This window comes from Rhamphochromis longiceps, linkage group LG7 (genome assembly GCF_057381845.1).
Source record: "Rhamphochromis longiceps isolate RC_006_pf linkage group LG7, R_longiceps_female_GT1.1, whole genome shotgun sequence".
Lineage (NCBI taxonomy): Eukaryota > Metazoa > Chordata > Actinopteri > Cichliformes > Cichlidae > Rhamphochromis > Rhamphochromis longiceps.
The window spans coordinates 26,572,055-26,585,491 of NC_140563.1; the positions used below are offsets into that span (position 1 = coordinate 26,572,055).

Consider the following 13,437-nt stretch of genomic DNA (forward strand, 5'->3'; position numbering starts at 1 on the left):
TTGTTTCTCTGAATTTGTTTTTCACAGGAAGCTCTCAAGGTTTGGTGAAAATTCATATTATTTTATTACTATTATCTTGTCTCTTTACTTTTCATAACCTTTCTGCTGCTGCTGCGATCTGCACAGTTTATATATATTCTTAATACCATGTACAGTCCAAAGATGATTTATTGAAAAAAAAATGACATTTATAAAATTATGACCATTGACTAACATTTTGTTTACAGGACAAAATGCACACATGATTTGACTGATTGGTTCATAACTGTGAAATCCTGATTTCACGATTGTGCTTGTTTGAGTGCTTTCTGACACAAATCTTTAAACAATAAATGAAGAGAGATGGATCCCAGAATGCTTGTTTTATATCAGTGTCCCTTTGGCAACTTCATTGCTTTTTTTCTCTAACTGTTGAGCTGAATGGATCCTGGGATAGATGAAAGAAAATCATATCAGAAAAGAGCTTGGGCAAAATAAAATGTTAATTTTATCACCTTATACAGACACCCTAAAAAGATAGTTCTGTCCAGTTTAACAGCAAACAAACTACCAAACAATGAGTAAGATCATCACACTTGGAAACAGGCAAAAAAGTATGTAGCCAGCTTTTAAATTTGTCTCGTATTTAGGTTAGTTTGATAGTTATAACATGTTTAACCACAATTATTAGTAATTGTGAGACCCTCCACTCCCAGGTTCCATTAGACACAGTTTATAAATGCTGAGTCTGTACATTGTGATAGTGTTTCCCCTTTAAACTGCACTGTGGCCATTTCCTTTCAGCTCACATCTTTGCTCTTCTATTCACTTTTACTCTAACTGTGATTTTTCACTTCACTGTCTTACGGATGTCAGTTATTTGACTTACTGAAAAGTAAGAAAACATATTTTTAGTATTAAAAATGTTTTAATTAAATGATGATTGTGGCTGGACTCCACAGTTGTTTTCTCCCAACCTCTGGTGGTTGTTTTCTCTGAAGCTGTTGGAGAAAACAGCCAAAAACATTATTTTTCAGAAAAGACTTCTTGTATTCCAAGCCCATAGAGTGACTTAGTATCTTAAAGAATAACTGTCCCTACATTAGCATCATCTTTCTTATAGGTGGCTGTTTTCTCCAACATCTTCAGAGAAAACAACCACCAGAGGTTGGGAGGACAATCAGATTGATTTTTATGCACCTGTGGCAATAGGAACCAAAACACCTGAATTCAAAGATTAAGGGAAAATACACTTTTTTGAAATTATATTGATGTTATACTTTTTTGATACTGTTTTTGGTTAGACTTGTCTCTTCAACATCTATTTTAGTTTGGTTAGTATGAATCACTGCCACTGTTTATCATTTTTTGTGTGTGTCATCATAGGATCACCCCAGGGCTGAGTACGAATTCAAAGTAATGCAAAAGTCTCTAAGGAAACGTCAAAAGTCCCAGGACAAGGTAAACACACTCTATGCTGTCCATGAAAATCTTTTATTATCAAAGCTGTGTGTATCATAAGGTTATTGAGTATTCTAGTTGTATTTTACTTTAAAACTGTTTTGCCGAGTGCTTTAGTTTGTGCATAAAAAGGGTGTCTTATGTCAATATACCTACATTTGCTTTTGCAAATGCTTTTAAACATCTTGCAAGAGCTGACACTTTGCCATGTATTTGTATGTTTGCATTGTGTAATCTAATGCTTTTTTGTGCCACTGTTTATTGCACAGCCCACAGGAAAACATTTTATCACCAACAATCTTTTCAAAACATTATGAAAAGCAGTTATATTTGCTTTGTGCACAGAACTAAGACTGCACATTTACAACATATTTAGCACCAATATTTATGAGTGTGCATACCTTCTATTCTGTTTGCCTTGCCTAACAATCACACACACTAAGATGGGTGCACTGGGGGCAACTCAGGGTTCAATATCTTGCCTAAGGCGAGTTCAACATGCAGACTGGAGTAAGCCAAGGATTTGCCCCTCTGCTATCTGAGTCACAGCTGCCTCTAGCTAATGTAATAGTATCTTACTATATAACAGAACACTTTACTCTTAGACTGTGGCCTTACTTGTATTCCTAAAGTATAATAAGAGCCTTGAGCTAACAGCTCCCTAATAGTCCAAGCATTTGTTTGCCATTCATGTGAAATCGCTCTGAATCAGTTTCCTTGATCTTTCATTTAGTTTTTTAGTTTTGCTCTCAGAGAATCAACACCTCTAAAAGTGAAAGTTGGTTTCTGATTATATTTTGTTTGACATGTTTTGGTTCATATCAGACTCAAGAAGCAGGCTACCACAGACACTGGCAACTTTAGAATGTTTATTGAAACACAACAGGATGCGTACTGCCCAGAGTTCTGTCAATGAGCTTAAGGAACTCTCGACAGGTGACTGAGCTATCGTCACCTGTAAGGAGCTTGTGGCTTGGAGGTAACAGATTTCTGGGAATCAATTGATCTTGGCATCAAGTGGCGTCCCTTTAACGGAGGCCTCCTGCTGGCCTGGCCTGTCAGTGATTAAAGTCAGCATCCTTATTTCAGGCCCGTTGGTATTGTTGAGCTGGATAGTGCATTCCTTGTACCAGGCTGTTGATTTCTTTTTTTGGAACTTTCTCTTTGTCTTTTATGCTTTCTTAATATGTTGTGTTGATTTTAATACATTTAAAAGTATGACTGTGGTGACATTACATGTCATGTTTGACCTGAGTTAATTTTTTTTACTGTTTTATTATTTACTTGTTTCAGATAGAAAAACTTACATTTCAGGACCGTCTGCCTGCCTACATGACTAACATCGTCATGATGTTGTTAATGGTAGGAAAAATCTTATTCTCTGCATATACTGTACATCACTGATGTTATGTTTAAAGGTGAAAAACCCTTTTACTCCTTCAGATTGGTGTTACATTTGCCATTGTGTTTGGTGTGATCCTCTACCGCATCTCCACCAAAGCTGCTCTTCATATGAGTTCCAGTCTGATCACAAGGAACCATGTGCAGCTGACAGTTAAAACCACTGCAGCCATCATCAACCTTGTGGTCATCCTTATACTGGATGAGGTATATGGAGCTGTGGCACGATGGCTTACTGTATTAGGTAAGTTTTGTATAAAACCTATCATAGCTACTGTATACCGCCCCCCCAAACCTAACCCTGTCTTCCTCAGTGACTTTGCTAATCTACTAACCCATCTTTCATCTCTCTCCCCAAATGTGATCTTGGTGGGAGATTTCAACATTCACATGGACAATAATGACCTTCTGCTCACCAGAGACTTTTCCTCCTGTCTCGAAGGCTCTGAATTTAAACAATTTATCAACTTTCCCACTCACTCTAAAGGACACACCATGGACTTGGTCTGCTGTTCTGGTCTTACTCCCTCGAATCTTTCTGCTACTGAAATCCCCATAACTGACCACTTCCTCCTTTCATTTAACCTCACTCTCTGCTGCTCTTCTACCAAGCCAACCCGTCTCATCTCGTTCCGCAACATCAAGAACATTGATATGGACATTCTCACTACCAGTTTGGACAATGTTCAGATTCCGGACTTCTATTCTACTCCTGATGATTTGTTGTTATATTATAACATTGTCTGTCCTTGATTCTCTGGCTCCTGTAAAAACCCACTCTGTTTCCTTCGCTCGCTCTGCTCCTTGGTTTACCTCTGACCTCCGAGCTCTGAAGGCCAAAGCTCGGCAGCTAGAGCGTAAATATAAGAAATCTGGTTTAACTGTTGATTCAGAAATCTATAAATACCACGTACTTCAGTATAAAGACTCCATTAACAAGGCCAAACAAAGCTTCTACTCTGGTATTATCAGTTCTTATGAGGGTAATGCTAGGACTCTGTTTTCAGTTTTCAACAAACTAATTCAACCCCCCAACGCTTTACCACCGCACTTCTATTCCTCTGAAACCTGCAACTCCTTGATGCTGTTCTGGACTACGAAAATCAATAACATCCACCAGCAACTCAGATCAAATGTTGTGTCTACGCCCTCTCCAGAACCTCTTCTCCTTTTTGAGCCGTTTTCCACTTTTCATCTTCCTGATTTATCTGATATTTCCGAGTTAATATGTAAATCAAAGTCTACCACATGTCATCTTGACCCCATGCCCACGGGCTTGTGAAATCCTGCCTCTCTTCTTTACTCCCACTCATTTCTGCCATCATTCACTCTTCTCTCACCACCGGTATCGTTCCCTCCTTATTGAAGACTGCTCTAGTCACTCCTATACTGAAAAAACCTTCTTTAGATCCTAACAACTTTAACAACCTCCGTCCGATTTCCAATCTACCCTTCATTTCTAAGATACTCGAAAAAGTGGTTGCAGCTCAACTTCATTTACACCTGGTTAATAATAACATCTACGAGAGATTTCAATCTGGTTTTCGCTCATGTCACAGTACCGAAACTGCTCTACTTAAAGTCACTAACGATCTTCTAATCGGAGCTGACTCTGGTCTTCTCACCATTCTCGTCCTTTTAGATCTGAGCTCAGCCTTTGACACCATTTCTCACTCTGTCCTTCTAAGCAGACTTTCCTCTCTCGGCATCTCTGACACACCCCTCGTCTGGTTTCAATCATATCTCCTCGACCGCTCCCAGTTTATTCAACTAAGATCATTCCGCTCTCGTCTATTCCCCATCACCTCTGGTGTACCCCAAGGCTCAGTTTTAGGCCCTCTTCTCTTTATAATATACATCCTCCCTCTAGGTACCATCTTCCGCAAATTTGATCTTCAGTTTCACTGTTTTGCTGATGACACCCAGTTATATCTCTCTTGCAAACCTGATTCCTCCCTCCCACCTTCTTCCCTTACAGAATGTCTATCCGAGTTAAAATCCTGGTTTACCTCTAATTTTCTAAAGCTCAATGAGGATAAAACTGAGATCCTCCTTATTGGCACCAAATCCAACCTTTTGAAGGCAAACCATTTCTCACTCACCATCGATAACTCCACAGTTTTCCCTTCTCCTCAGGTTAAGAGCCTTGGTGTCATCCTAGACAGTTCACTTTCCTATAAATCTCACATCAATAATCTCACCCATTCTGCCTACTTCCATCTACGTAACATTAACAGATTGCTTCCTTCTCTTTCCACCCAGTCTACGTCCATTCTTGTACATAGTCTTGTTACCTCCCGTATTGACTACTGCAATTCTCTTCTGCATGGTCTCCCCCAAAAATCCCTCCATAAGCTTCAACTGGTTCAGAACTCTGCTGCTCGCATTATCACCAGAACCCCCTCCTACCAGCACATCACCCCTGTCCTTCAGGAACTTAGAAGAAAGAAAGAAAGTGTACTTTATTGGTCCCCGTGGGGAAAATCCCTCTCTGCATTTAACCCATTCACTCAGTGAAGCAGTGGGCAGCCACTGGGCGCCCGGGGAGCAGTGTGTAGGGACGGTACCTTGCTCAGGGGTACCTCAGGGTAGCTGTTCAGGGGAATCGAACCCCCGACCTTCCGATCATGGGGCCACCACTCTACCTATTGAGCTATCCCTGCCCTACTTCACTGGCTCCCTGTGAAATTCCGGATAATTTTCAAACTTCTTCTGCTCACCCTCAAGGCCATTCATAACCTCGCTCCTCCTTACCTTTCTGACCTGTTAACCACCACTTGTTCTGCCCGTTCACTTCGTTCTTCTTCTTCTATCCAGCTTACTGTACCTTCTTTCCGCCTCACCACCATAGGAAGCAGAGCTTTCAGCTGCTCTGCTCCCAGGCTGTGGAACTCTCTGCCCCCTGAAATAAGAAATATTGGTTCTCTCCCCCAGTTTAAATCCCAACTCAAAACTCATCTGTTCAAATCTGCATATTCACTTTGAATCCACTGTTTGTTCATTTTATCTTGTGCTTTTATTTTATTGTTCTTATTCTGCTATTGTTTTACTAAGTGTTTTATCCTATTGTAAAGTGTCCTTGGGTGACTTGAAAGGCGCTCATAAATAAAATTTATTATTATTATTATTATTATTATTATTATTATTATTATTATTATTATTATAAAACAGGCTGTTAACTAAAGCACAAATACAGTAAGGACATTTGTGTCTGGTCAATTATTTCTTTGTCTTCACAATAATTCTTATACCATTGGAAAGCCTTTTTATATGAAACGTAAACATAAATGTTTATTACTATGTTCATACCAGTGTATGAATATCAGTTGGGTCTGGTCTATTGAGAGTAAAACAAAAACACAAGCTATCCAGCTAGAATGGCAAAAGAATAGTAGTTAGTTGATGTATCTCCAGTTCTGTGATTATGTGTGTAGCCCTCCAATGGGCTTCCCTATTAGTTATCTCTTATGCATGGTAAATGGACTGATTGTTATATAGCACTTTTCTGCTCTCCTGGAGCACTCTGAGCGGTTTATGCAGCATGCCTCACTCACCCATTACACCCATACAAGAACTTTTTTCTAATGATCACACACATTCATCTCTGATGGATGGATCAGAGAGCAACTTGGAGTTAGTATCTTGCCCAAGGATATGCGGACTGGAGAAGCTAGAGATCAAACCACCAACCTACCGATTTGTAGATGACCTGCTCTACCAAAACACAGTATTCTCATTAATAATGTCATGAATGGCCAAATATGAAAAATAAGGCATTTGAAAAGCAGAAGCCTCTATGCCTTTGTCACCTCAGAGGGAAGGAGAGAAAGTATGAGTCAAATCTCAGCTATCAATGCCCTCCTCATCTGAAAGGTTTTCCACGTCACTGCTAAGGCAACAAATCACTTGTGTGCAACCTTAAAAAGCAGCTGCGAACTGGTAATTTACCATATCCAGTAATCAGTTATGTAGAATCCCAAACACATGCAAGCACAGAGCTAAAATGAAATGGTAGAAACCCTCATCTAAATGCTAATGTTATGGCTAAACTGTGAATCACCAGGTATGTCCCATCCTTCGGAGGACCCGGCCCACGTAGACCGTGAAGGCCGGGTCATCCGAATGATGTGCCTATGAATTGGGACATAGCTAGCATCATGTTTTTGCAAAACATGAAACAATAAGTACTGATAATGACCACTCTAAAAGTTTAGTTAAAGGAACATCTGGGTTTAAAGGGTAGCTAGAATCTAGACTGATTTTCAGCTCCTGTTTTGTGGTAGTGGGTGGTTGGGGCGGGTGCTGCCTTACCGTTTTGAGATGTGGGGCTTAGGGGGCTTGTGGTGACAGGTGCTGGCCCCAGGTGGGGTGGCTGGCCTCCTCTGCACGGACTCGGTATAGGCCTGGGACCGCACATGATTGGGTGCTTACTTACACAGGAGTTGTCTACACCCCCTTGGTCACTCATCTCCATGGTTTGGCCCATGCAACTGTCAGGCAGGTGTTAAAATAAATGGACTGAGACAACGTGGGAAACTACTTTGTGGTCATATGAATCTAAATTTGAAATTATTCTTGAAAAATGCTGCAGCCTCCTGACTTAAGAGGATAGAAAGCATGTGACTTTTTTTTAATCAGCACTCCATTCAAAAGCATGGCTTTGTAATAGAAGAGTCTGGGAACTGGGCTGCCTTGACCTTTCAACAAATAAAAACATTTCAGGACTGTTTAAAGCCTGATCTTGTTGATCAGACAAGAATGAAACAACATTCCTCTCCCAAAGGAGCAGCAACTGATCTCCTCCCACATGTTTAGAAATGAAAGATGTTTTAAAAGAAGAGGGGATGCCACACAGTGGTGAACATGGCCCCATCTCAACTGTTTTGAGACATGTTGTTGTTTTATTTTGTTCCAGTGTTTAGAAGTAACTGTCAAAAAGAAAAAGAAAATAATAATAATAATTTTTCTGCTCCCTTATAGAGGCTCCTAAAACTGACAAGAGTTTTGAGGAGAGACTCATCTTCAAGACCTTCATTCTCAAGTTTGTTAATGCATTTGCCCCAATCATCTACATTGCTTTCTTCAGGGGAAGGTTAGTAATCTCATAATTTATTGTTTTTGGTTTTTCTTTTTTTCTTTTTTTTCATTTTATCAGTTACTGTTTATGCACAAAGTTCAATATTTGATACTTCACACTTTAAACAGTTTTCCATTCATTTTCATTTTAGACTTGTAGGCAGGCCAGGCAGCTACCTATATGTGTTTGACTCTTACAGAATGGAAGAGGTAAGCCTTGTGTTTTTACAAATTAACCTCAAACAAAAGCTGTCATAATAATTTCAGACTGGACTTGGAGTATAATTGTTCTGAAGATAATTTAAACAAAATAAATACATTTTATTTTACTGCACTTTCTCCCAGTTTTCATACTAAACACATTTTTAAGTCACATCCTAGAAGTATAATGACATTTTTATTGAACAGCTTCTTTCTATTTTCTGGTAAAGAGATTGTTGCCCTAAGCTAAACGACTTCACCAGAGTCAGAATCAGAATACTTTATTAACACCAGGGGACAATATAATATTACATATAATGCATAATATTAGATCAGTATTTCAGTCTTGCCTCAGAGAAAATCACAATTGTTGACTCTGAATTGGTTATACGATTGAATGAGTATGCACGATTGTGTGTGTGTGTGTGTGTGTGTGTGTGTGTGTGTGTGTGTGTGTGTGTGTGTGTGTGTGTGTAATAATAATAATGTACTCCTGCACATCATGTGAACTATCCAGAGAAGCACTAACACAATCTTAAAGACCACATTCAGCCTGCTTTACTTTCTAACTGGAGATTCACCTTTATATCACAAACATGTTAGTTATCATCAGTCATCTTCCTCTCACTTTTTCTGAATTACAATGCTATTTCCAGAGAAAAATGCAAGTGTAAAATCTGCACTTACACACTACTCATTTCCTCATCAGATCTGCTTAGTTTTGACCAAGTCACTTAGAAAATGAAGTTGGTGCAACATTATTAATAAATTGGCATTCCAGTATTCATCACACACTCTAATAGATACACTGGGGCAACTTCCCCAAAGATATTTCAACTTATGGACTCGGGTGGACTATAGGAGGCAGGGATCAAACCAACCTTCCTGTGATTACATGACCCAAGGTAGAGCAAGTCATTCTGCTCTGCACACTGTTGTGTTATAATAAAAATATTTACATTTCTCCTAGTGTGCCATTCTCTGAAGGTGTTTAAGGTCTAAAGAAATGTTGCTGCCATACCAGAGTGAGATGTTGCTGGTCAGGACACTCTCTAAAGTGCCTTTGTAGAAAGTGGTGATGGCAAGAGTGCAAGTGCTGTTGTGTCGTCTTGACAAGAGAGGTCGTGTTTGCATACTGTGTCAGGTCATCTTTTTGCCCAGATATCCACACAGTCAGTAAAAAAAGTGCAGTTGTTGCTGTCTTTGCAACAAGAACGGGGAATACTGTCATTTTGTTTTAGGTGTACTTTTAAAAATTCCTTCTTTTCTGTGGTTGACTTTAGTGTGGGATTGTTTTACAGTGTGCTCATGGAGGCTGTCTGATGGAGCTGTGTATCCAGCTGAGTATCACCATGTTGGGAAAGCAACTTATCCAGAACAACCTTTTTGAGATTGGAATACCGTAAGTAGGATCACTTCATATTGGTTTGTTGCTCTTGCACATCACATTGTTGTAGTGTAATTGCACGAGATCTTCTTTCTATAATCACTCCTCGATATTCAGGAAGTACTTAAAAAAAGACTTATCTGAATTCCACTCTCTTGAATTCTGTGCACACTCCTACATATTGACATTTAGTAATAACAACTTTTGATATGCATATCAAACACTGTTATGTAGTGAGGAGATAATGTAACTTTTTTCTGTTCAAATGTAATCACTGGCATCATAATTCAGCTAGAAAAAGCAGAAGCCACAATGCCAATTTGAGTAAACCGTATAACACCCAAGGCTGAGGTTAGCATTGACAGCCTGTGGCAACACAAAAAACACACTCCGTTTGACTGTAGCTGTAGAGAAGGATCATCAAACCATCAAACAACTCATCTGTAGTCCAAGTTATTACTTATACATTAAATGATTGAACACAACTTATTACTTCCAAAAGTACAGCACCGACATGCCATTAGAGTGATCTGTGGCCATTATTGTTCATATATGCGTGCGTCTATATGCATTTGTGTATTCATATGTGCACATGTCTTTCAGCAAACTGAAGAAACTGATTCGATACATTCGGTCAAAGCAAGGAGCTTTTCAGGAAGAAGAGAGACAGAAGAAGTTGACGAGATATGAAACCGACCATTTTCTGGAGCCATTTGGTGGATTAACTCCTGAATATATGGAAATGAGTCAGTACTACACACTAAATATCCTTCACCACTTTGGTTCTTAAATACTAGATATGAACAAAGCAAAACACAAGTCTGTTTTCTTGTGTGCAAAGATAATTTTCTATAAACACTGATGGCCGCGTGTCATTCAAAAGTCTAAATCACGACTAAAGGATCAGTTGTGAGATTATACTGATTCTTATTGTGGTTTCAAGGTTTTGAGGATTTCCATGTTAATCTATATTCTAATTCAATGCAGTTTTGTTTATGTAGAGATAGTAGACAAAAAAATTTAATTGTGTGTCTATAATATGCTTTCAGTACATTTATATTTGCACAGGTAAAGGGATATGTTGGTACTGATTTTTTGCTTTGCTCCTTTGTCCAGTCATCCAGTTTGGTTTTGTTACATTGTTTGTGGCATCCTTCCCGCTGGCTCCACTCTTTGCTCTGCTCAACAACATCATTGAAATACGACTTGATGCCAAGAAATTTGTGACGGAGCTGCGAAGACCAGTGGCAGCAAGAGCTAAAGACATCGGTGGGTTATATTTAAAACACTGTGGCATGTTTAAAAATGCATGTTATTCAGGAAGGATCACAATAACAAGAGAAAATAATATTTGTTTAATTATAAGAAGAGAAATCTTATACCTGAAAACATTAGCTGACACATATTCTCATTGTACAGGAATATGGTACAACATACTGAGAGGGGTAGCAAAGGTTGCTGTCATCATTAACGTAAGTAATGTCTGCTGGTTTAATTCTTTTGACATGCTACATGCACGATCGTGTTGGTGTTAAAACTAATGTAAAAAACTTTGTCTAAGTTCATGTCCATAAACAAATTGTATACATAACAAAAATTTAGAAAGAGGAAAAAGGGCCCACACATATTCCTCAAATATGGTGAGTAAGAAACTTGATATATATTGTGAAACAATTACATAAAAAAGCTCCTTCAGTCACTTCCTGTAACCTGACATCACCTTAACTGTACCCATACTTATGTAGTTTACCCAGGGCCTGAACATACTTCCTTTAATAACAATAATAATAATAATAATAATAATAATACTACATGCAAAAAGAACTCAACTTTACATTAGCTAAATATCACATAATACCACATAAGCAATTCAAATAAAAAGTAACAAGGAGCTGCAAAGCAAGGTAGCCCAGATGCTAACTCTGCAAAGATAACAAAAGTGACCATTATCCTCCAGCCTGCAAAAAACAAACTGCACAACAAAGAACGTATTTATTATTAGAACCACAACTCTTACTATGCTGCCAGCAAACGCACCATGAAACACGTTTCCTTCCATGGACGGATTATGCAAACATTCACACATAGGACACTTGATTAGTTTACTAGTAAGAGGTTGGACCAGGGGTGGGCAACTCCAGGCCTCGAGGGCCGGTGTCCTGCAGGTTTTAAATAACACCCTGGGTCAACACACCTGAATCACATGATTAGTTTGTTACCAGGCCTCTGGAGAACTTCAGGACATGTTGAGGAGCTAATTTAGCCATTTGAATCAGCTGTGTTGGATCAAGGACATCTAAAACCTGCAGGACACCAGCCCTTGAGACCTGGAGTTGCCCACCCCTGGGTTAGACTCTCTTTTGCCTTCAGCTGTCTTGCAACCAGGGGTGTTGAACCCCTGGTTGCCTACTTCAGCGTGCGTGTGTGTGTGAGTGTGAGAGAGAGAGAGAGAGAGCTGGTGAATGTGGGATTGATTGATTTACTACTTTTAGTGCTCAGGTGAGTAGAAAAGTGATATCTAAGTACCAGTGCTGCAGAGTTGTTTGCTGATTGCTGAGGTGCACAGTGAATAACAGTTGCAAACACTCATCTGATTTAGTAGCTGCAGAGATCCAAACCTCCTCTGACATTAACATCTGCACACAAACTATGTGCTGGGACCTTAATGGCATTGGTTTCAGTGGTCATCTCCTGTAGGTGTAATATGTAGGTGGACCACGAGCTCCTTATGTTTTAATGAGTTAATAGTTGCAGATTCAAAATGTTTCTGTGCTCATCTTTGGCACCAAGATCCCATATTTTACCTCTATGCCCATTTTTTTCAAAATATTTTGCCTTTTCATAAGGCATAGGGATGTCAGGTTCCTCACACTCTGCAGCACTCAGCTCCAACAGAACAAAGAAATATGATGATGGGATTTAGAGATGTTGATATTGATGCTCAAATTTGGTCATAGTAAAAAATTGTTTAGAAAAGAAATGAAAAATTAAATGAAAATTTTTGCTTTAGAGTTTTAGAAATTGTGACACCTGGAATTTTGCATGTGTTTTTCATTCATGAAAAATGATTTTATCTGCCTAGTTATGAAGTTACAGTATGAGGGCTTAAAAACTATTTTAAAAAATTGACTTAAAAGTCAACCATTTTACCGTATGAGGGCTTGTAACTCAGTTTTCATCGTATGAATGTAAAAATTTGGTTTCAATAGATAAGTGTTAGGTATTATTTTAAAACAATCACGTAGTTCTGGGAGGATCAGATAAGAAATGTTCTCAGATTTGATTAATGTGTATAGTTCATAAAATCAAACTAATATTCACTCACGTGCTGGATATATGGTGCTTATATCATCTTATCTCTTTTGTAGATTGTGTTTTTTATTCTTTTTGGCCCGTCTTTCTGCATTTCCAGCTTAATGGAGTTTTCGCCCTATCAAAAGATAAAGCTATGTTTTGCTCGATGCCAAGTGCATACTCAAAAGGAAACATTACTTTTATCTCTTTAAATAAAGAAATAAAGCAGTATGGCTGGTATTTCAGCTACAACATTCCAGTTGGTTGTATACTTAAACCTGTGTGTAGTTACAGTTCACATAGTTCATATTTGTTTCCATTTGCCACACTTCTTTTCTCTCTCTCTAATGTCCGAACCTCTGTCCCTGCTCCAGGCATTCGTTATCTCCTTCACGTCAGACTTCATCCCTCGGATGGTTTACCAGTACATGTACAGTCCTGATGGCTCCATGCATGGATTTGTCAACCATACACTGTCTTATTTTAATGTCAGCCACTTCCAGGATGGCAAAGAACCCATGGATCCATCACACTTTGGCTACCCTGTTGTAATATGCAGGTAGGAAATTATTCTCAGGTTACAACTGTCATAACATTTCAATAAATGTAAAAACTTTTTGAAATAGGTATTTCAAAAA

The 13,437-nt window shown here is 38.8% G+C and overlaps 1 protein-coding gene across 1 annotated transcript in view; it reads left to right on the forward strand.

Moving 5' to 3' along the window:
* Positions 1 to 13,437, forward strand: part of ano1b (anoctamin 1, calcium activated chloride channel b) — a 37,889-nt gene that overhangs the window by 21,325 nt on the left and 3,127 nt on the right. Inside the window, exons 13-22 of the mRNA XM_085413102.1 lie at positions 1,366 to 1,440; positions 2,734 to 2,802; positions 2,884 to 3,085; positions 7,822 to 7,933; positions 8,070 to 8,127; positions 9,420 to 9,520; positions 10,109 to 10,251; positions 10,622 to 10,774; positions 10,925 to 10,977; positions 13,174 to 13,358. Coding sequence (XP_085269228.1) covers positions 1,366 to 1,440; positions 2,734 to 2,802; positions 2,884 to 3,085; positions 7,822 to 7,933; positions 8,070 to 8,127; positions 9,420 to 9,520; positions 10,109 to 10,251; positions 10,622 to 10,774; positions 10,925 to 10,977; positions 13,174 to 13,358 — 1,151 coding nt within the window. The remainder of the gene's footprint in view (positions 1 to 1,365; positions 1,441 to 2,733; positions 2,803 to 2,883; positions 3,086 to 7,821; positions 7,934 to 8,069; positions 8,128 to 9,419; positions 9,521 to 10,108; positions 10,252 to 10,621; positions 10,775 to 10,924; positions 10,978 to 13,173; positions 13,359 to 13,437) is intronic.